The sequence below is a fragment of the Podarcis erhardii genome (assembly GCF_964252035.2).
Source record: "Podarcis erhardii genome assembly, chromosome: 6".
Taxonomy (NCBI): domain Eukaryota; kingdom Metazoa; phylum Chordata; class Lepidosauria; order Squamata; family Lacertidae; genus Podarcis; species Podarcis erhardii.
In genome coordinates this window covers 22,597,428-22,611,300 of record NC_138510.1, presented here as the reverse complement: position 1 = coordinate 22,611,300, position 13,873 = coordinate 22,597,428, and the positions used below count along the sequence as shown (strand labels likewise).

The following is a 13,873-nucleotide window of genomic DNA, read 5'->3' as shown; positions in this document are numbered from 1 at the left end:
TAAAAGGCAGGTACAGGTCCTTTTAGTTCAGCTAGGCCACAGACTCCAAAGAAAACGGAATAATCAGAATACAGTTTTATGAAATTATTTTCTCCAGCAATGTATCTTGTCTTACTTGTGCATTTGTTCTGATTTGTTTGCATGGCGGTTATACAATAATGATTAACCCTTTTCCTACATTTATTCTGATTTGCTTATGGGGTGCTTATACACTGTCCTGTTAATTAATCATTTGTTCATTGCACATTTTTTTTAATGCATTGTCCCATCACTTTCCAAAAGGCAAAAGGTCCAGTTTTTAACCAAAGTGAATTTATTGTGCTAGGACCACAGAGCCCTTTAATACTTTTAGCTGTGCAAACCTAGGCTTGTATGCAATGCGGCACTATATAAGCATCCCATCAGCACAAGGATTCCTGCTTCTGCAATGGGACTCCGCCCTCTCTTCTCCCAGTGCAGTCCCTAAATCTGTTTTGGGTCCCCCCCCCCCGCCACCCTCTGGAACAGATTTGGGTATGGCATGTGGGGGCAACGGTGGGAAGTCCTGTGGCTGAAGCAGAAATCCTTGTGCTGATTGGATGCTTATGTAACGTTGCATTGAAAACAAAAACAAAGTTCTGGTATGTATTTGAATTTCTCCCACAAAATTCCAACAGACAGTCTGGAGGCTCCCTTATCCATTGGGGAAGACTGATTTAGACCATGTGTTCTTTATAAAGATCCCATTATGCATTTTTGTTTGTTGGGATTTTAGGGTAAAGAGTGAGTAAATAACAACAATAACTATAATAATGATTTAAAAACCTTTAAGTCCCTTGTACACCCAGTCATTTCGTGTGTGGTTGATGCAACTGCAGTAGTATTCTTTAAATTGTTCATAGTTGTACAACATGCACTAATCGTGATCTCAGTTCTCTGAGTGCCAAACTCAGAATGACATATCAGTGGAGTTTGCAGACGTACGAAAAGTCATTAGGAAAAAGCCTAAGGGGTGTGGGGGGAGGTTGACCCAAAAACAGCCAGTGGAGACTGAACAGAAAAACTGGTCGAAGAGGGAATGGAATGGAGTGTCCTAAAAACACTGCTGTGTTTGGTTGCAAGTCATGAGACCCCCAAAGCATTTCAAAGGAATAAAAATGGAGTAAAAATATATATGTGCCATAAAATTATAATGAAACACACCAAAAAATAAATACATAATCAACACAAACAATGACGCAATTTTTAGCAAAAGGAGAAAAAAGTCATTTCAACTCAGCCGCTTAAAATTAAGCTTCTTATGAAGCTAGTATTATTCAGATTTTCCTGCAGATAGGTAAGCAATAAACTAGCCTAGAGACAAAGGGTTATATTCAGCATAGCGCTAAAGTTAAGGTTCCATTAGTGCAGGGATTTTCCTTGTGTGACAGAACCTTCTCTTACTCTCCTCACCCCATGCACCCCCTAAATCTGTTCCAGGGGTTCTCCGAACCCTTCAGAGCAGATCTGAAGATGGCACAGGTCATGCATGTGGGAAGGAGAGAAGAGAATTACATTAGTGGGAATCCTTGCAATGGCTTCTACTATTGTAACGATTTAGGTGAATGGGGATCAAAGGTTTTGAAAATGCTTTGAAAGCTCTCATTCTAGGGTGGTCATCCGTGGCAGCCAACAGGGCAGAGCTGGGCATGATGGCATCACAGAGGCAGAATAGGGGGTCGGTAGGGAAGGCAGCGCAGTGGAAGGAGTGTCGGATTAGCTCTGCCACTGTGCCCACACTGCCCCAACCTCTCCATCACTTTCCTACTCTTCCTCTCTGTTACCAGCAAGTGACCTCTGTGCTGGGAAGCCAAAAATGCCATTCCACTCCACGAGCTGCTATTGGTGGTCCCATGCAGAGGACAATACTTTATTTATAAGGGCTATCAGAGGACAGTCCTTTCTAAAAGAGAATGCTCCCCCAAGACCAAAATTCCCACAGTGGATAATTAGTACACCGAGGTGAAGGCTTAGGCTAGAATCCGTCTTCCTAACAGCAGCTTTTCTAGGCAAGAATTGTTTTATATTATTTCTTTGCAATGGGGTAGCATTCAAATATGCAACAGTCTCTGCCCTGAATCCTGAAGTGGTACAGACCCTGAAGGACTGTACCACATGATTTTTCCAATTCAGCCTTCTGCTCATAGAGCTGATGATACCTGGCACCAGGCTGAGATATTCTAAATGCATAGACGACTCTCAATAAGAAAAGTGTGGGGAGGGGAAGGGTTTGTAGATGAGATGTGCAAGGAATTGCATTATATAGAGCAAGTACCTTGCTAAGAGCCAAATTCACTCTGTTTAATGCCTTCATCACACCAAAGGGATTGGCTCTTTCCGTTTCCTGAGCTGTTTTCATTCCAACCATGGCTGGTTTTCTGCCTTTAGCTGACAAAAGCCAGAAATGTGCTTAAGACCCTTAAGCTTCCATCTGATTGGATTGAGGGCCTCAATGCCAGATTATCTAGCTGCAGGACAGTGAGAGAGGCAGTTACTTTGGCTTAGCCGGATGGTGAATCCCTCCAGCAGGTGCCGGGATCTGCTGAGCGAAGGAAGATATAGCATGCAGTCCTTCATCGCCCACGCTGTCAGAGGGAGGGATAGGAAGCACAACTTGGCTGCCTCAGCAAGACCCCTCCTCCCCTTCCCTCCGCTTGCGTATATAAGAGTCAGAGAGTCACTAGCACATGGGTAGGCAAACTAAGGCCCAATCGCCTTCTAAATCCAGCCTGTGGACGGTCTGGGAATCGGTGTGTTTTTACATGAATCGAATGTGTGCTTTAATTTAAATTGCATCTCTAGATTATTTGTGGGGCATAGGAATTCGTTCTCCCCCCCCCTTCAAAATATAGTCCGTCCCCCCACAAGGTCTGAGGGAAAGTGGAGAAAGTTTGCTAACCCCTGCACTAGCAAGAACAAGCACAACTCAGGCTTTCTGACTTGCAGGTGCTGTCCAATCTCACAATGTTGGCCCAAAATATTTCGGTGCCCAAGGCAAAAGGACATAGTGGTCCTCTCCATTATTCGCACAGAAGTTCATGAGATTGGCAATTGTACCTAGCAGCAGGACAGCATCTTACACCACACCTGAGGGCAGCAGGCTAGTTAATGGTATGCAATGATAGCCTGTGCACTGATCTCCATCAGAAGGGAGTGGCTAGTGACTCAGGAGAAAGCTCAAAGTTTTTGAGCTTTTTTCCCCAGTAAATCCTCTCAAAAGAGGACATTACAGCAGGCTTTGGTTGCCAGGGCAGGTTTCTCTGGGGGGAGTTAAGTGAGTATTTTCAATGCTTTTTATTATTTTTGTGGATCTGATTTAGTAATTTTTGTCCGTCCCCAACTTGGCTACACCCATGGAAAGATATGCACGTCCAGATTTAAAATCTCTGCTGGGGTGAAGACCCCACAATCCCTCAACACAACTGATTGCCAACCAATGGAATAAGTGGTGTTTGCTGTTTAAAATGCACTACGGCTCATTCCTTCCCACCCCCTCACATCAAGCGCTGCAGCAAAAGCTGCATTATTTTGGTGCTGTTGGTTTCTCACAGCTCTCGAGGCACACAGAACAAAAAGCCAATTATGGGGAGTTGAACGAAAGGTAATGAAGCGAAAGAGATGATCCTGCAAGCACCGTTTGGGCTTTGCACTCAACCCGGCAACACCACTGGTTTCAGACCTGCATTGGCCACAGGCATGTTTGGAAACCTAACAGTGTAATATTGGCTTTCCCATTTATTCTGGGGGGAAAGCTCATCAAAACACAGGCTGGCTATATTTTGTCTTTTCTGAATCTTCAAACATTTAGCTTCACTGGATGTGCCTAAGTTCTAGTGCTACAAGAAATGGAGAAAAATTTCCTTCTATCCACTTTCTCCACACTGTGCAAAATTTTATATACCTCTATCATGTTTCCTCTTGCTCACTCTATGCTTTGAAAATGCTGATGTGTTAACGCCAGTCAAGAGGAAGCCCCTTTCAGGCCTGAGAGAGGACTTAAACCTTCCAAGGTATGTAAGGAAGGGCCAGTTCAAATAGGAAGCAGAAATGTGATTCCCATTTCATGTCCGCATCTCATTTGATACGCTGAAAAAAGCAGGTAATTATCATGGAGAGATTTTCCTCCTCCTGTGGGCAATTTGTATCTCCCTGGGGAAAACACACGTGTCTCACGCTCTGGCACTTCAACTGTGCTGCAGAAGCACAGCTGGAGGATGCGTGAGTCACAAAAGCTATCACTCATATATTATAAGGCTGAAACTAACTGTGGAGTCACCTCACAGCTTCACGACACAATTTGCCGGTTAATATGTTATTGATAGCCCTGGGGGGCGGGGAGCCAGTCAAATGGATGGGGAGGGAAAGAGATCTACTTCTTCTGAATATGAAGGATCTAAAGCCCTACAGATATGGAAAAGGCATACATTGGAACTGGACTTCATAAAGCAGTCGGTTGGGGAGTGTGAACACACACCCCTTACACCATCAGGCTCCAATAAGACCTTCTTTTGGGTAGGGGCATTTATTCTGTAGAACTTCCCCCATTTAGTATCAGTAGTTCTCATTTGTCTATATTGGGTGCCTTTTAAGACACAGAAAATCAAGAGACACACTACTAACATTAATAAAATAAAATAAAATCCTACAGCACAAATACAAATAGCATCAGTACTGCTATTACCAGGGCTGGCCCAAGGCATTTTGGCACCTGAGGAGAACCACTAAATGTGACTTCTGCCAGGGAAGAAGAGGACAGTGAAGTTCTGCATCAGGAATGGAGTGAGGAAATAAAGATCAACATCAGGAACTGTGTGTGAGGGGGGAGGACAGCAGCAATGCCTCTATTCACTGAGAGACTGCCGTGGTGGCAGGTTTAGGAGGTGGGCTGTCGAGGAGGCTGCAGATCCGGCCTCCAAGGACTGTGCTGTAGCTGCTGCTGACACTGTGGCAGCAGCAGTGGGTGATGCATCCCTTTGAGGCTGGGTTTGCCACCCCTGTGAATCCTGCCACCTGAGGCGATTACCTCACCTTTCCTCATTGGTGGGCCGGCCCTCACTACTACTACTACTACAGTGGTGCCTCACAAGACGAAATTAATCCATTCCGTGAGGCTCTTCGTATAGCGGTTTTTTCGTCTTGCGAAGCAAGCCCATTGACAGCTTAGCGGATTAGCGCTATTAGCGGTTTAGAGGCTTTTAGCGGATCAGCTGATAAGCGGCTTAGCGGCTTAGGAAAGGGGGGGGAGGGGAAAAAACCCACAGGAACTCGCAAGACATTTCGTCTTGCGAAGCAAGCCCATAGGGAAATTCGTTTTGCGAAGCGCCTCCAAAACGGAAAACCCTTTCGTCTAGCAGGTTTTCCGTCTTGCAAGGCGTTCGTCTTGCGGGGCACCACTGTACTGTTATTGTTGTTGTTATTGAACACCACAAACTTTCTAAGTTCTGTGTATATATTGAAAGGTAACTTGGTATCTGCCCACAAGCTTACAATCTAATACAAAAGGAAGGCAGAAAGCAAGTATTGCAGCAGCTGCTTCTTTACTGAAACAGGAAGGGTGATGTTGGTCTCCCTCTTGCCAGGATGTTGTTGCTGAGAGGCAAAGGGTGCAGCCCTAGGCCTCTTGGCTGGCAGCAGAGATCAGAGCATGACCTCCCCTCAGGCTTCTACAGTCCCAGGGATCTACCATGGTATTAAGTTACAACTCGGATATTACAGAACACAAGAATGGTACATAAATCACAATGCACTCCAACTGTCAAAAGCTGCAACATAAATCTGTCTGTCAGCTGGAGGCACTGCATTTGTGGTGATTCTGTTCCTACCAGGTAGGCAGTGCACAGAAGGTGCTAGAAGCTTGAGGCCCTCTGCTCCACCTCATGATGGGTTCTATCTTGCCCTCTGTGCTGTTCAAAACACCTACTTCGATGTAGTCACAGGATTTCGAGCGGCATATTATGACACCCAGCTCTGCTTCTCCTTTTTATCTGAATTAGGTGAAATGCTGAACCAATGCCTAGTGATGGACCGGATGAGAACAAATAAAGGTCACATAAGCACAACAACATTTAAAGCACGTGGCTTCTCTCTAAGAATCCTGGGAGCTGTAGTTTATCCCTCACAGGGCTGCAATTCCCAGCACCCTTAATGAACAAAGTTTCCCAGGATTCTCATGTGCTTTAAATGTATGGTGTGGATGTGACCAAAGCGAGAATCAAAATAAAAGACAATAACTGAATGTAGGTGGGGAGGAAACTGACTCTGGAGTACAGTGGTACCTCAGGTTAAGTACTTAATTCGTTCTGGAGGTCCGTACTTAACCTGAAACTGTTCTTAACCTGAAGACCACTTTAGCTAATGGGGCCTCCTGCTGCTGCCACGCCGCCGGAGCACGATTTCTGTTCTCCTCCTGAAGCAAAGTTCTTAACCTTAAGCACTATTTCTGGGTTAGCGGAGTCTGTAACCTGAAGCGTATGTAACCTGAGGTACCACTGTAGTGATAAGCAAGGCTCCCTGGGCTCTATCTAGAATAGATCCACCTAATATAGGCTAACCTGGCCTTGATTTGGATTGGTCTTGAATTAGATTACTTTAAGATCAGGCTCATATTATAATTCAGGTCTTGCCATGTCCCTGAAGTAACAGGGGACATGAAGAGGTCTGGATGCCTCACCTCCCTAATATTCTTATAAGGTGCCCCCCACTAGAGAACATGATGAGGCAGGAAGGCCTCTTCAGCTCATGCCACTGCCCCCTAAACTTGCATGATGGAGGAAATGAAAAGCATGTTGCAATGCATGTGACAGACATATTCTTTGATTCAAGCCAGCACTTCACGGTGCCCTGGGTTAGTCGCAGCTGAGACCATCCCAGGACATATGCTAGGTAGGCTGTGGAAGACATTATGTTATCAGCAGTTTTATTTTCAGTTCCTTTCCTAATGATCCCCAGCATGAAATTTTCCTTTTCTCACAGCTGCTATGAAAACACCACAACAGTACTGCATGAGGAGGCCTAAGAGGAGAAAGGCGATGAAAACCACACCAGGGCCTGCTCCAGTTGGAGTTTCCATTTCCTGCTCCTCCTCATGCAAATGATTGATTGATAATATTTCTACGCCGCATTTCATCCACATGAACTGCAAAGTGGCTTACAAACAATAAATAACAATAACAGAACAGAGCATCGCAAATACAGCATAAACCAGATAGAATAATTACCAAGCCATCAGTAAAATCATTACAATCTATAAAACACTGTTAAGAAAGCAACTGCAAAAATAAGCTGCACAGCACAATTGCAACAAAAGTCATAGGATTCACTAAGTACTACAACAGTAATGATGTAGAAAACAATCTTAACATTAACAAAATAGCAACCAAATAAAAAATAAATTAAAAAGGCCAAGCACTGTTGAATTCATGCACACACTCTCCCTATCCCCATGACTCATAATCTTCCACTCAACTGTCCTGTGGGAAGTGTTCTTGGAAAAGGAGGCAGGCAAGCAAAAACCACTTCAAGGCCTACTCAGGCCAGACTGCTCTCCCACTCCTGCAATGGCCCTTGGTGTCCATTGGGACTGGTAAGGTAGAAGGCAAGGAGACCAACAGTAGGTGGAGGTTGAGCCAATGAAAGGCAGTTCCACCCCCTGGAAATAAAGAAAGCAGGCAGGTGGGGACTGACTGAAGTCTCTGCCCCAATTGCCCTTATTGACCAGGATCCACTGCACCCCTGTGAGAAGGATCTGTGCATATTTTAAAAATATGTAAGTCAATGTTACTTCTCCACCTTAGAACTAGTCCTATCCTCAAGGCCTACGCGGTCATTAGGCAAGGTGAGGCCACCGCCTCAGGTGTCAGAAGACCCTGAGGTGGCACCACTTGAGGTGAAATGGGAAGTGCTTGCCCTGTCATTGTTGCTGTCACCTGCACCACCCACCACCTCTGGCCACCTCAGCGCTGATTTCCAACAAGATCTTGCTGAACTCGCACAAGAACTTGCAGAGTGTATGAGATTTTGCCTGAAATGGGTGCGATCTTGCCCAAAATTGGCACTGACGCTGGTATGGCAGAGGTGGTAGGGCAGGTAGCTGTGGCAGTGGCAGACAGGACAGCACTTCTCGTTTTGCCTCAAGCGGTGAAACGGGACGTGCCGCCGCTGTCTATCCTGGAAAGCAGGATAGAAATAGTTGTAATAAACACAGGCCAAAATAGAAATTACACTTCAAACATGTGAAACAGTCTCCTGAGACGAAATGAAATTCCAGTGACTGCAACTCTGCAAGAGGCATTGTTTCTAAGCTTCTGAACATAGATTCAGGAGCTCCATCTAAAGAGTTAAAAACAGCACCCATTATGCAGCAGGTGGCTAACAAGCAACTCTTAATGTCACATTATGTTCTTAAAATTCCAGCCTGCTAAAACGAAATAATAAATATGTTTACAAGAGAACCCCTAAAACAAAATTAGCCATATGAGATTAGCATTTAATTTATACATGGGGCTGTCAATTTAGATTATAATGAAATGTAAACAAGGCAAACAAACTAATTAAACAAAGAAGTGGCAATTGCCCCGAAAAAGTGATACTTATATCCAATAGGCATGCTAGTTTTATCCACATCCAGTCAATGAGCTGTGAACTTCACAGCCACAGATGGAAGTCAACAGAACTCATGATAATGGTTTATGCTGATCTCACGATCAGCTGAGGTGCTTCCCAATCAAAGGCCTGGTCATTCCTTTTAACAATACTGGCAGTAGATTTGGGACAGTCAAAAGAAAGGGCTTCTTCACATAGTATAACATTAAATTATGGAACAACAACAACAACAACAACAACAACAACCAGCCCTTCACCATCAGGTCCCAGGGTGGGTTACAACAATTTAAAATTTAGAATTAAGTTAAATCAGGAATAGGATGGGCCCTGAAAACACACATCTCAGTTGTCAGAAGCCAGGGTAAAGAGGGGTATATTCAGTATTCACTGAAAGCTGTATAGTGAACAAATCAGACACACCTCTGTAATGAGGGAATTCCACAATTTAGGGGTTGCCACAGAGAAGGACCTCTCCAGGACCCCCCCCCCAAAAAAAGAAAACCTTCTGTGGGATGATGCAAACTGTGGTGATAGCTGCTGGCTTTAGAAGATTTTGAAAGGGGAGCAGACATATTCACAAAGAAAGTTATTAGCCACACCAGCTTAAATTAGCTGTTGCCAGCTTGATGGTCTTCAGTTATTTTGGACTACTGTACATGGCCTTGCTGGCCAGGGTTGGTGGGAGTTGTAGTGCAAAGCAGCTGGAGGGCACTAGGTAGGGCTGCCATATGTCCGGAATTTCCTGGACATAGCCGGGATTCAGCCACTGGAAACAGTATCTGGACGGAAATCGCCAGAGCCAGGCTTTTTCAGCTGTAGCTCCGATCTGGTGGAACGCTCTGTCACAAGAGACTAGGGCCCTGCGGGACTTGACATCTTTCTGCAGGGCCTGCAAGACAGAGCTGTTCCACCAGGCCTTTGGCCAGGGCACAGCCTGACTCCTTCCTTTGGCAATCCTCACAGAACTCTAGCCCAATGATTGCCATTAATTTTATTGGAATTAATTTTATAATGAAATGATTTTAGAATGTTTTATCATTTTACTGTTGTTAGCCGCTCTGAGCCCGGCTTCAGCTGGGGAGGGCGGGATATAAATAAATTTATTATTATTATTATTATTATTATTATTATTATTATTATTATTATTAAATGTCTGGGAAGATCCGGATGTTAGGCAGCCCATATCGGAAGTGTAGATTTTGGCGAATTTCCTTAAAAACTTCATTTATTATTAGTATTAGTTTTGCAGCAACAACATTGGACAAAACCAGATTTTCACTTTTTGAAATATGGCAACCCTACACTAAGTGAGTGAAGCCTGTCTGAAATGGACCTCTCTGAATACCAATTGCTAGGTGCTGTACAATGGCGGAAGACTATGGCTATGGCCTTCATTTCCTGCTTGCAGACTTCTCGGAAGCATCTGCCCGGAAATGGTTCAAAAACAACGACCAGCCTACATCAGGAGTGGGGACCCTCCAGCCCATGGGCCAAATGAGCAAGTCTCCTCCCCTCTGGCTTCCTTCCATAGATACAGGGCTACATTTGTCCTCACATCTATCATGACATGTAGGCCCTGATTCCATCTTTTCCCCACTCCCAGTTTCAATCCTCCTTCTTCCCAGGACTCTGCAACTGTCCTTTATGCTCAGGTAACATCACAGTAACACTGCCACAGACTCGCTGAATGACTGGTAACAGCCAACCTCTCTTTATTACCTATTAGCTTCCAATGAAAGGGAAGGTATTACCAGAGAAGACACCTAAGGAGGACCAGAACTCTCCTGGTCTGAAACTCGAGAGAGAGAAGTGGTTGTGACTTGAAAGTAGGGTTAGCATCCCCAGAAGCTGAGGGTCTAGCACTAACCTGCCCAAATTAAGGCGCGCTTGCACACACACAATGGAGCATTCTCCTCACAATCCTTTCAGGAGTAAATAGATTTCTACGTATACTTTGGTGTTGTAATTACTGAATGGAGGAAATTTTGTTTGAAGGTGGGAAATAAATGGAGGAGGAAGTTTTATTTGTTGAATGTGGCCTCGATTTTTGGCCCATGTGCATTTTTCTGTGAATCAGAATGCCAAACATTTTCAGCCAAAACAACTTCCCCTGGGAGTACATCTTCATACTTATTTGTTCAACCTAGCTGGAATTTCTTAAAGAAAAATAGGAAATGAAAATCAGGAATGGGCAAGATTTTGCAAAAAGCCTAATTTCAGATTTTTAAAAAATCACATCACAGTTAATGCATTGACCAGGGAATGTGAAACATCTCATTAATGTGAAATTTATAACCCTGAGTATCACACATTTCCTTTTTAAAAATAAAGGATCTAATTCTCTTGAGAAACCCAAAACTGTGTTGCTAGTTTCTGCTCAGTTAGAAAACAGATGGCAGTCTTAGCCTTCTCTACCTGTCACAGCTTTCAGTTGTTTCTTTAGTCTTCTAGCTCTTTTTTCAGATATGGTTTATAATTTGTAGCATTCTATCTTTCCTAGACATGTTTTATTCCAGGTAGGAAAATAATATTTTTTAAAAAATGGATATTGCATTTACAGAGATAGCATAAAAGACTATGATTAATGTTATGGAAGCAAATTTTCATTTGAATATTTTATTCCTCTTGCAGAAGTTGTACTTTATGGTTGCAGAATTTAGGGCAGAATTCCAGGTGTCCTGTATATAATTTATGGAGTATAAGAAAAAAGGTCCAGAGCTTTGTTTTGTTTTCTCTGGCGTTTTTGGTTTATACAAGAAGTGGAATTGACTCCTTAGTTTGCAGTGGTTTTTCTCTTCTCTATTTGTTGAGAGAAAATTGGCTTTCGGAGAATATTGGCATATTCATTGTATGCTCTGGCCATGGTACTGAAAGAAAAGGAAGAAAAGCTACAAGTCACTCCCTTAGTGACACTCTGATCCACTGTGGCATCTCAGCCCTGTACATGCTTTGCTTTTGCAGGCACCAGCTCCTTTGGGTAACAAAGTGAAAGAGGAATTAAATCTTAAATGTTCTGAATGCATGAGGATTTGGGTTTTGATCCCTGTTCTGATATACAGTAATATAGGGAGTGGAGCTTTTTTGTACATGCATGGAGGCTGAATTCTAATTGCTTCTACAGCAGGGGTGAGGAACCTGTGGTCCTCCAGATGCTGCTGGACTACAACTCCCATCATCCTTGACCATTGACTGTGCTGGCTGGGGCTGATGGGAGTTGGAGTGCAATATCATCATGAGTTCCCCAACCTTGTGCTGGAAGAATAAAACTATTAGAATGAGGGTGTTCTGTTCTGAAACACACCTTGAATTATTTTTCTTCTACCCTTTGCCACACTGAGCATTCCTCATATGCTCTGTTTATGCACTTGCAACTCCAGATTTCACCAGGAAGCAGGCATGTACCTGGGAGTGGTGGGAACCCTTCCTTCTCTGCTACCAACTAAACAACAACAACACCAAGTGGGGGGACTTAGATAGGAATGGCACATTTATGTGCTGTCACTTTAAGGGTTCATTCTGCTGCCCCGTGGAGTCCCATCAATTATGGCAGAGGTGGGGCTAGCACTGGATTAGTTGTAGAAAAGCATGTATGTGTAGCTATTTAACTGTTTCCTTGCCCAAGCAGAGAGACAAAGGCACAAAGTAAGTCCCTGAATGGGGGTGTTACCAGGAGATAAAATAAAAGGGGAAGAGCTGTGTTAGCTTGTTTCTCAGGCAGAGCAACTAACCTTATGTATGACTCACCTATCCAAAAAGAAAGAGAGCATTTGCCTCCATTCTTCCCTGGTGTTTTTTTGTGTGTTTTTTTTAGATGGCTGAAATAGATTTCTTCCTTTCCGAAACATTCCAGATTCCCTGTTGATTGGTGTGGGGTTGCTTTGAGATTACATGTGTACTGGGCCCTTGCTCCACCTAGCTTTCTGTTCCTGGAGAAACGAGAGGCCCTCACGCCTTGAGGAAACCTGCCCATTCATCATCTTCCCCATGCATAATTCAACCCCCATGTATAATGAATGCTGAAAGAAATGGCTGTGTGTGGATGTGTACCTAAGAAAGATAAAGGTCAGATGTGTTTCATCCTTTGTTCACAACTACCCTGAGCTGCCCAGGGAGCATGCAGACTCTGGGGTTGGGGTGGGGGTGCTGCCACTTGCTCTCAGTTTGAAAGACAAAAGCTGACTCCATCTGTGCACCGACTCCAAGAGTCCAGGAAGCAGGATTTCAATCCTAGTGCTGCAGTGTCAGAAGTCAATGGATTGTTTGGTACAGGTTCTTCAAAGACGATATGCCCAGTCCAGCCCTACAGAGCATATACAAGGACCCAGATCCATTTATGTCTCCATGCCTTCTCTCCATCTTATAGGAGACAGATGACCAGGATTCGTTTCCCCCCTCCCTATGCTTCTGTCTCCCTCCATTCATCCCATCCTTGGCCCACAGAAACCAAGGAGCCTCTCCAAACACAACATGCAAATCTGACCCCCAAACCAGACAGAGGCAGCCAGGGCTCCCCTCCCCCTGCTTTAGGCAAATGCTGTTGGAAAATGCAGAAATGCAGACACAAAGCACACCTCCGCTGGAGCACACCGCTCCCTCGTGCATCCTCGGGGAAAAGCGACCTGGTCTCCCCCATCCCCGCTGCCTGCATGATTGTCAGGAGGGCGACATCCAGGAATTTGCCTTGCCATAATATTGGCTGTCACACAAGCCCTCCCTTCCGAGCCCAGCGTAGCGTTTACCTTCTGTGAGCTGAATGACTGGGTCCAATGGTACAAAACCAGCCTGTCCTTGGATCTGAAGGCAGGGTGTGCCGGGTCCTGGTTCGCCTCGTCTTCCATGGATTTGCCTGCATCGTTCTCCAGGGCTGAAATGGGCCACCAGCTGCAGTTGGTGGGAGTAACATTGTTGGGAGTCGCCATGACAGCCTGTGCTTATGGAAGAGCAGGAGAAGGAGAGAGCTGCAGCCGCTGTACTATCGGAGCATCACATGGGCTCATGGAAACAGCATCACTCCCGGAGCCAAGGGGGTTCGGTTTCATTACTCACCCCAGATTTGCATGGCGAGCCCAGGGCAGCTGGATCAGAAGCCGCATCTAGCTTGAGGAAGAGAAGGAGTATAGCTCTCTCTCTCTCTCTCTCTCTCTGTGTGTGTGTGTGTGTGTGTGCGCGCGCGCGCGCTAAATCACAGCCCCTTTACATCCATGGCAAGCTTGCGAGTGAGGCACATTGCTGCACTGCTCATGCATTGTTCTAA

General features: G+C 44.8%; 1 protein-coding gene and 1 long non-coding RNA gene across 2 annotated transcripts in view; one reads left to right on the top strand and one right to left on the bottom strand.

Annotated features, from left to right (window-relative positions):
* GDAP1L1 (ganglioside induced differentiation associated protein 1 like 1) overlaps positions 1-13,873 on the bottom strand; it is a 46,783-nt gene extending 32,910 nt beyond the window's left edge. The window contains exon 1 of the mRNA XM_081868012.1: positions 13,359-13,873. Within this exon, the coding sequence (XP_081724138.1) occupies positions 13,359-13,538 (180 nt within the window). The 5' untranslated portion in view covers positions 13,539-13,873. The remainder of the gene's footprint in view (positions 1-13,358) is intronic.
* LOC309345217 lies at positions 3,981-7,281 on the top strand. The gene is made up of 3 exons (XR_014158107.1): positions 3,981-4,117; positions 5,598-5,745; positions 6,991-7,281. It is a non-coding gene; the product is annotated as an uncharacterized lncRNA (long non-coding RNA).